Here is a 9,685-nt window from a genome sequence, read left to right on the forward strand (position 1 = left end):
TTTCTTATGGTAACCTTGATGTAGGTAAGTGAGAGATGACACTAATTTTCTTCTATATTGGTGGAGGGTCGTTATAACATGGGTCTCCTTGCTGAATCTAGGAAATGCCAACCTTGGGCCATCATGAGAAATGACTTTGACCCTCAAGTTAATATTTTTAAGTGTATGCTTGGAGAGAGAAAGTAGAGTGAAAATACATGTCATCTTTCTTATGGGTAGCTTCACCTGTTTATATTGTAGGGTGGAGTGGTGCCTTCACTAAGGAGGTCTATCATCATTGATGTGGTTTTGTCCTTTTTCTGCCTATTAAACTCACACTGTTAAATATTTGGACTACTTCTACCGTGTGGGCAACACAAACCTGTATTGGTGGCCTAGCCTTAGGTGTGAAGAATGGTTTTCGAACATTACCAATAATCGTGTAGAATGCATCTTGCCCGTCCAATAATTAGTCTCATTTCTAGTGGTTGATCGATGTTGACCGGTCATAACTCTGGGATGGAACATAATGCATGGGGATGAATAAATTAAAAATATTTCAAATAGCAAAATAGGATTTTACTGATTTAGAGAACATTTAACATCATATTTTTTAACAATTGATTCTTGCGAGTGCCATCACATATGTTATGATCAAATTATAATTGAGCATTCCCATAAAAATATTTGGAGAAAGATAAGGTAATGCACTTTGTGAAAGAACCCAAAACTTTGACTGAATTTATGGCAAGATCACTGTTGTTCTGGGTACAAAACTATAATCTATGGATCCAAATAAATTTCCTTCTATGATGTGAGTCTTGTAGTTTAAATCTTATGACCAGAGTGGAATGGGCGTATAAATGCAGAATTCAACTGCCAAATCTTGATTGAGGCTGTGACTGTGGCCTCAGTAGCATTGTTGAACAAGAACAATCGTGTTGCTCCATAGATTGCCCTTGTTGGGTAAACTCGAGATGCTATACAAGTCCTTCCACCTTGAGCAAAGCTTTCAACTGTAGAATGGTCCACCTAAATTATGATAATCAAAAACCCATAAAGATTAAAGTTAGTTAGTTAATTTGTATAATGTCCATAAGATAATCTATATATTTGTCCACCTTTGTGCATGAAAAATTAATAGAAAATTGAACTGCTAAACTTACCAGTATCCTTACAGACAACTTTTCGCCTGTAAGCACTGGAACAAAGCTTCCAAAGATTTGTTTGTTAACATCAGTGGCTAGAGAAGACCTACACAAACAATGTAACAAAATCAATATTGAATTTATCACAACAAAATAAGAAATTATGTCCTTTCTCTAAATTGGCTTAGTGTACTAACAAGGTGTGGGTATAAGACATCCTAGATATCTAGTTAGTATATTGATCAAAGATCAAAAATTCGATTATTAGGAGCGACAATTGTTATGAAAGGGCAACCACAAAACTCTGAAAAAGATTAGTTCCTTATCCACAAGATGAAGAGGTATGCTCACCAAAATTTGGTTTATTCTATGTTTTATCATCAAAGGAAATTAATGTAACAGTATTGCAAGAGCAAATAGTTCAATACCTTGATTGATCAGAACAGAATGAAGTCTTAAGTTGACCATCACTTCCTTTAATGACATAAAAGTACACAGGAGTATATTCAGAAAGTCCCTCATCTGCCAAAACCAAAAGACCAAAAGGTCCCAATGCACCACGTTTTGCAGCTCCACCATTGGTGCTGCACTGGTACTCCACATTGGACTCGGTGGTTTTCTCAAGGGCTTCCTTATTTATCTCAAACTCAGCAACAATGTCCAACTGTTGCATAGGCAGATAATGTGTCAATGCTAATGAAATTGAAGTTTGATTTTTGTTATGTTAGCTAAATTTCTCTGAATTTCAAAATGAGAAATTTGACAACATAAATACTAACCTGTGTGGCTGATTCAATATTTAGTGACACCACTGAACCTGGCTTTGCCTTCAAATTTTTAAATTCATTGCTTCTCAATCTCAAAGTCTCAACCTCAGCAACAGGCCACTGAAGTAAGTTGCTTCTAGTCTTCTTATCAAGCTTCACTGTCCTTGGAATACTCTATAAAATTAAAACATGACAATGTTAATGCTAACTAAATTAATACATTGATAAATAATCTCACAGTTTATAAACATAAACTGAAACTAAACATAATCTATACCAAACGCACGCTTAGTGTTGAGAAACACAAATGTACCTGAACTGAAGCCCAGCCTTTGGTAACATCAGCATATTCACTATCAGACTCTCCAATCCAACCCCACAACACTCTTCTTCCCTTACTTTGATCATAAAATGTCTTGGATGCATAGAATATACCATAATCATACCTCAATCCAATACCAACATCATTCTTAACATCATCTGGTATGAAACTAATCTTCTTCTCATCATAATTCCCTATTGAATAGTAATCATGTCTATCATCATCCAAGCTAACCTTCACAACATGTTTCACCCCAGCACCATTAGATGAGGTATCTAAGCCATTTTCAGCCAACTTGGACACTGGATAAAAATCCACACACTCCCACATGCCAGTGCCTGGAACTGCACGAAGGGTTCCTTCCTTAAGCTCATAGGTCTTGAAGTCCTTAGTGTCATAAACTAAGGCAATGCCAGTTTTGTTTAGCTTAGATCCTACGGTGATGCGCCATTTTCCTTCAGAGGTGAGCCATGCAGTGGTGGGGTCACGAAAGTCCTTGTAACCAATGCCTGGAAAACAAAGTAGGAAGGGAAGAATTTATACCAATGAACCATAGATATAACATGTTACATTATTATCATATAATGTAGAACCACAACAAAGTTTAACAATTATACAGCACAAAATAGTATGATATAACTTATTTTTGCAGTTGCTAGATATCTTGCCCATTAGGAGGGATTAATAGGAGTATTGTGAACGATTTTCTTAGCGCTTTTAGGAATAAACATTGACATTTTATTTTATAATACTTAAAAGGCCTAATTTTAACGAACTACCAGACTAATTTCTTATGGGTGAATGAAATTTAAATTTTTAAAAGAGAGAGAAATCAGTAATATTCTAAACATTAACGTAAGTGAAATCTATTTTAAAGGAAAATCAAAGTTTATTATAATTAGAGACAAATTTGAAAATCAAACACTAATGATTATAATGGCATTTTTATCTATAATAACGTACACTTTGTAATATTTGAAAGTATCTATGAAATGTCTAAAACATAAATATGTGCTAACAAAAACACATCAATTATTTTGACATATAAATAAGATTTCCTTTAACAATGCATGGACCAGGTTAGTTATGCATGTGAAAATTTGGCATGCAAAGAAAAAATATAAGTACCTGGTGGAGGGAAGAGAACTGGGTTGTTAGGGTATTTAATCCAATCCACAAGGAGAGGATCAGAGGGATCAGCAGGGTATGCAAGGTTCTGCACCTGAACTGACTCATTGGTTGAACCAGTATACAACATTATGATTTGACCATTTGGTAAGATTGTAGCAGAACCAGTCCAAACACCATTTATGTCATACCATTGATCATTAACCATTGCAAGTGGAAGGTGAAGCCAATGGATCAAGTCCCTTGACACAGAATGCCCCCAAACTATGTCTCCCCAAACTGCAGCATTGGGATTGTACTGGTAGAAGAAGTGATACCATCCCTTGTAGTACAAAGGGCCTGAAATATGGTATACATTATAAGTTGCAACAACTATGTCAAAAAATGTGATGAGTAGGTTAAAATGTGACAGATTAGGTGATTTGAAAAATCAAATTGAACATTATTCTTCACAGAAAAAAATTGTTCTTCCATTATTCTTGGAAAAGTTTATGCTTATGCTTAATAATTGTAGATAGTAGACCCTGTTTAGCTACAATTGGGTCCTAGCATTTGAATATGAAAAAAAAATGTATCCACAAGATTTATGCACTGCCATCATTTATTTTTAATTATCATCGACTTTTCTAAAAATAAAAAACATAATGCAGATGAATGATAGATGATGTACTAAAACACAATATATAGATATTACGAATATATCACGTCAACTGAAGCAAAAAATGAGCAAATTACTACAAAATTAGCAAAGAATTCAACTAGTTAAAAAAACTTCAAACATTAAGAAAAGGTAAAGATGCCCTTACCGTTAGGATCTGAAGCAGAGCAACAGCCAGCCAAAAATAAGAAAAAATATATTAGTTTGAGATCAAAGAGAAATGATATTATACTAGTAATTGTCATAAAAATTCAGAAGTAATCACAACTTAAATATGAACAAAAACAAAACTAAAAACTGATTAGTACCAAAAAGAACTAGAAGTTATAAGAATTTATCCGTTTGGTTTGGTTTAGTTTTCAATTTTCTTTTAAAATTAATCTAAAGCAAATCAATTAGATATATTATTACACATCAAATACTATTTATTTATCATAGAACTACATTAATATTTTAGTTTTTAAGTTTATTTCAACTTAAGGGAGGTTTGAAAGTGCTTATCCAAATGTTGCTCTTTTATGAGGCATAAAGGGAGAGTATTAAATTTATGAGAAGCACTTATAAAAATAATTTATGATATTTGAATAAGTTATTTTTAATTTATTTCAAAATAAGCTTATTCAATTAAACATTTTATCTAGAAATGTGAATTTCTAGAAATCAAAAGTTTAATGTTTAATTCTCGTGAATAATATAACAGTGTTGAGAGAGACAAATATAAATCTTTGAACGAGATTAATTTTTATAGAATAGAAATATATCATTGATTATAAAAATAAGATTGAGCGTAAAGAAAAGGTTTGATGATTAATCAATCCTTAATTAATTAAAATGCATCAAATCTCTACCAACCAAATGTCATAATTGATAGGAAAGCTTTGAACTACTCTTATTGTGTTGGCTTGGTTATCAAATAGTTTCTTCTGTAGTTCAAGCCACCTCATCTTATATTTTATAGGTATATTGTCAGAATTAAAAGTACCACGATTAGGCCCAAGGTTCATGCATTTATAGTTTTCACAAAAGGAGTGCAGTATATGTTTGTGTTGGACCTAGACTGCGACCGGGGAGCCTCCGACCACCGGGGAGTTCCATTGTTACATGGGTATGGGAAGAGTGAAGAGTCACAAGTGAGACACCACGTCTTGAACCAAAACCTTAAGGCATTAGTTCCATGAGTCTTTCCTTATTATAAACCCTTTCACTCCTCCCTACATATCCAATGTGGGACTTCACACTTGAATAAACCCAACAAAATAATAGTATTTTTTAGTCTATGCTCCCCCGTTCTACAATTTTCATAGAGACTGTAGTCGAAGACTTTTGATAAAGTCTTCTCTTTTGTTCATTAGCTGTCACTTGAGACAAAGTCAACTGCGTGTGTTGCAGGGCAACTAACACTACAGAATCAGACATCAGTATTCCACTCAGTCATCGTTGGTTTTAAAAATCAATGGAAAATTACTTCTTCCGTTTTGGTTGAAATCATTTTTATATTACTCACAATGACTCAAACTTTGAGTTTAAACAAAAATGATTTTGTAAAAGTGGAATAGCTTACTCCAATATTGGAAAAAACCAATCTACACCAGTTGAAACTATTTATTTTATTGGATTGGATGATTTATTGTATTAAAATTTAGTCAAATTTCAAGCAAAATCACATACAGACCAATTATAAACATTATCCCAAAAGACCGTTTCACCCGTGTGGACAGTACGGAAGTGTTTATCCCATTTAAAATCATCTTATCTCTATTGTAATTTGTAAGCCTATCGGTTATTTTACTTTTTGTTAATGTAACATCAAAATAGTGTAAGAGTAGGTGTACTCCCCACAAGATATTGTTTAATGGTGTTAAATCTGATTGAATATTTAGATAGACTAAAAGATTAACCATCTGAGTGATACTTGTTAGAATATATAATCTTATATCCCGAAAGAGATTAGTTTTTTTGAAGATATATTTTTGGTAATACCAAAAAATTATCTTAACTTTTATACCATAAATATTTTTTTATAAAATATAAACTTATACAAATTCATGTATTGATCAATGATTATAGATCATTTATTTCAAATTTCAGAAAATTTAAACATCACTAGACATATAATTAAATAATTTCAATTTTCATATTCTTTAAAGACAAGCTATGTTAGTCTTGGTGTATATAAATGAAATACTAAACAATTTTGGAGTAAAGTATTTACTCATAAATTTCCTTCTTCATCCACATGTGTTCTATTTTTTTTTAATATGAGTAAATTACATTGACACCCCATGAGTTTTAGCGAAATTACACAAATCACCCATCACTTTTTTACACCTACACAAACACCCTAATTTTATACTTTCATTACACTAGTCACGCTTGCATGAGAAATAAGTGCGATTTTTTGAACAAAAAATATTATAAATACAATTAAGTTAAACAAAACATGGTATACTATGAAGACAAATCCAAATAATATATGAGTCGATACCTCTTTATTATTTTTGGTTCATTACGATATAGTATAATGGCGATTTAAAAAATATCTCTTTAGAATTGTTGATGCATTTTGTAACAAAAAATAATAAAGATACATTAATTTGTATATTATTTGGATGTTTCCTCACAATATATCATGTTTTGTTTAACTTAATTACATTTATCACATTTTCTATTTAAAAGATGACACTTATTTCTCACGCAAGGGTGATCAGTGTAATGAAAGTATAAAAAACTGGATAGGTTTGTGTAATTTCACTAAAACTCAAGGGTGTCAGTGTAATTAACTCTTTAAATATTTATAGAAAACGATTAAATAAGACACATATCATGATTTTAGTGGTTATAGGAGATAATTTACTCATAAGTTATCTTCTTCATCCACATGTGTTCTATTTTTTTTATAAATATTTATAGAAAATTATTAAATAAGATATATGTCATAATTTTAGTGGTTATAGGTAGGAATGACAACGGGACGGATCGGGGTCGGGTTTGCACATACCCAAACCCGAACCTGAACCCAAACTCAACATGATTGAAAATAAAAATACCATACTCGAACCCGAAAAAACCCGAAAAAGATAAAGTATTAAGAAAAATATGATATTATTTTCGTGTAATTTTCTCTAACATTTCTATTTTTTCTTGTATTATTTCATTTCTTTTATGTTTGAAGATCAAATAGCATGTAAAGTAAAATTAGAAATTAAAAACAATTGGCAAATGATAGAAATTTCAATTTTAAATTGAATTATCTTACTTCGGGGCGGGTTCGGGTTAGAGTCTTTGCTATATCAAACCCGAACTCGAACCCGAAATTTAAACCCGAACCCGAACTCAATCACATCGGGTTTTCCCGTTAAATTCGGGTTCAGTTCGAGCGGGTACCCACGGGTTCGGTTTTTATTATTATTCCTAGTTACAGGAGATAACCACTTTCCTCAAATGAGAAAATACTTTATTCTCATAAAAAAATTAAACAAACTTTCAAATCAACATTAGTTTGATTAAATATATATCATATAAAAAATTAAAGGAGAAATAAATTTACACCGAAGTTAAGTTACACTCAATCTCAACCATTCATTTCTTAGATCCAACAGACCAAATGTGTGAATGCAATAAGTGATAAGAGAGAAAAATAGAAATCTTAAATAATTTTTAAGTTTCACATATTTGATTCGTTGGATTTAAAATAACGAATTGTTGAGATTAAATATAACCGGTGTAACTTAACTTAGTTTAAACAGATTTCTCTTCACAAAAATTATTAGATGTATAAAAGTTAACATAATTTAATTTAGTATAAACAAATTCATGGTAGAAAATACTCTGCTTTAAAAACTTCAAACGTACCCCAATTTTTTCTCTACAAAAGAAACCTTATGACTTTTCATTGATCTCCTTTTGAACATTTATATGATCCCTTTCCCACACGATATTGGAGAAAAAGAAAATGATTTTTATCACGTGAAGGTGTGAAACACGATATGCGACCTCGTGTGCATATGAATGTGATTTACTGCTCTCGCGTTTCTCATGCCAAATTAATATAGATTTGATAATAATAATATAAACATAAGTGGAGTGTCATAAAGTATTTAAATATAGAGAAAGGTATAAGTCAAATCTCTATACGGAAAAATATAAATTTATGCTAAAGAAATTCCTAGATTCATTAAGGTAAAAAGCAATTCGGTCTGCATCCTCTCCGATACGGAAAATGTCCAATAATGGAATTTAAGAATTTAAGGTTATAGTGAGTTTGATATGTGTCAGCATTTCTATCCATCTCTTCATTATCGGAGAGCATTTGGATTTGAAGCAATTAACTGCTAAAAAACTAACAATTTCAATTAAACAGTAAAATAATGTGAATTACCGTTCATCCAGTTTTTCTCTGGTTGGAAATGAAAAGCTGTTCTCTGCCACGACAACATGCTATTGTTCCAAGGATAGTTTTCGGATTCTCCAATGTTGTTGCTAGAGAATAACCTGTTAGACTTTTCTGACACCCCATTAGCAACACCTCGTGAAACAGGGCTCATTGTTGAAGGAACTGTTTTTGTGTTACTAGGTTCTTCTTGTATATTGGAGGCTCTGTATAAGCCATTGTAAGAAATCAGAGAAACAAGTAGCAACAATCCACAAAGGATAAGAAGGACCCCCTTCACGTTTTTGCGAGGGTGGGACCCATTGAGGAGAGGAGTGGATGAAGTAGATTCATGAGGGTTATCAGACACAGAAGGAAATGACATCTTTGGATGATTTTGAGAGAGAAAATGAGGATGTTAAAGGATTGGGTTGGACAAAATGAGAGGAAAAGTGTACAAACTTCGATATGAATCAGATGAGATGCTTTTGCCACATTGAATACTTATAGGGCTAAGTTCCCACCATCAGGAGAGATCCAGAGGTGTGTCACATGAAGAATGGACCCATGAGTTAGGATAATCCACTTCCGGGTGAATCACTATCTCTCCGACTTCTAAAAATTAAATTATTAACTTTTTAGTTATTTTAACAATAAATCATTCCTATAGTATTAGATCAATGTCTTGTCAAAACACTGGTGATTGAAATAGAAAATTTGTATGATTCACAATTAATTGATTTGGATAAATTTATTTAATTATTAAGTATTAATATATCATTACCATCAAATCTAATAATTTCATGTTGAGTTGAGGGGACATCAGACGAATAATTGGGGCGGGTGGCCCTACAACGTTCAATACAATGATTTCTGACTCTGTGATCTGGTCTGCCTCATTATTTGTTTTTGAAATAATGTCACATATAATTGAGTAATTGCACATTATTACACATATTTATATATATTCTTGTTTTTATGGAAAAAAAGAGAGAATATATATGGAAATTTTTTTTGAATTTTATTAAAAACATAATGCAGAAATGGCAAAACAAAACTAGAAAAAAAAGTACATCTTCTATTCTAAAAAGTGCATTTTATATGTATCATTTAATATGATTGATTGAAAATATATAGTTATATACATTTAAGTTAAAAGTTTTATTATTAATTATTCTTCTAATAAATCATATCAACACAATTTATAGATATAAGATGTGCTATCCTTTCCATTTTTCCCATTTTTTGTTTTTGGTATTTAAATTTAATATCTTTCCATATATATATATATAAATAATGGGGAGGGGTTTTTTA

General features: G+C 31.7%; 1 protein-coding gene and 1 long non-coding RNA gene across 3 annotated transcripts; one reads left to right on the plus strand and one right to left on the minus strand.

Moving 5' to 3' along the window:
* On the minus strand, nt 591-8,918 carry LOC109350031 (acid beta-fructofuranosidase-like). 2 transcript variants are annotated; one of them, XM_019591144.1, is made up of 9 exons: nt 8,754-8,792; nt 8,381-8,720; nt 4,151-4,159; nt 3,345-3,683; nt 2,208-2,725; nt 1,907-2,068; nt 1,556-1,791; nt 1,146-1,233; nt 591-1,011 (listed from the first exon to the last, which is right to left on the minus strand). In XM_019591144.1, the coding sequence occupies exons 1-9, from the start codon at nt 8,754-8,756 to the stop codon at nt 808-810; spliced, it is 1,899 nt and encodes a 632-aa protein (XP_019446689.1). In that variant the 5' UTR covers nt 8,757-8,792; the 3' UTR covers nt 591-807. The 2 variants fall into 2 exon arrangements, with proteins under 2 accessions (XP_019446689.1, XP_019446688.1); XM_019591143.1 differs by having other exon boundaries at nt 8,381-8,918.
* LOC109350033 lies at nt 4,762-5,680 on the plus strand. The gene is made up of 2 exons (XR_002108060.1): nt 4,762-5,045; nt 5,525-5,680. It is a non-coding gene; the product is annotated as an uncharacterized LOC109350033 (long non-coding RNA).

Source organism: Lupinus angustifolius, chromosome LG06, assembly GCF_001865875.1.
Source record: "Lupinus angustifolius cultivar Tanjil chromosome LG06, LupAngTanjil_v1.0, whole genome shotgun sequence".
NCBI classification, from domain to species: domain Eukaryota; kingdom Viridiplantae; phylum Streptophyta; class Magnoliopsida; order Fabales; family Fabaceae; genus Lupinus; species Lupinus angustifolius.

Excerpts from the sequence above, each read along its gene's own strand:
- LOC109350031 (XM_019591143.1), bottom strand. The coding sequence starts at position 8,756 with ATGTCATTTCCTTCTGTGTCTGATAACCCTCATGAATCTACTTCATCC. Across the intron at positions 2,069-2,207 it reads AAGGCTGGGCTTCAGTTCAG|AGTATTCCAAGGACAGTGAA; the intron begins GTACATTTGTGT and ends TTAATTTTATAG. Across the intron at positions 1,012-1,145 it reads AGTTGTCTGTAAGGATACTG|GTGGACCATTCTACAGTTGA; the intron begins GTAAGTTTAGCA and ends ATCATAATTTAG.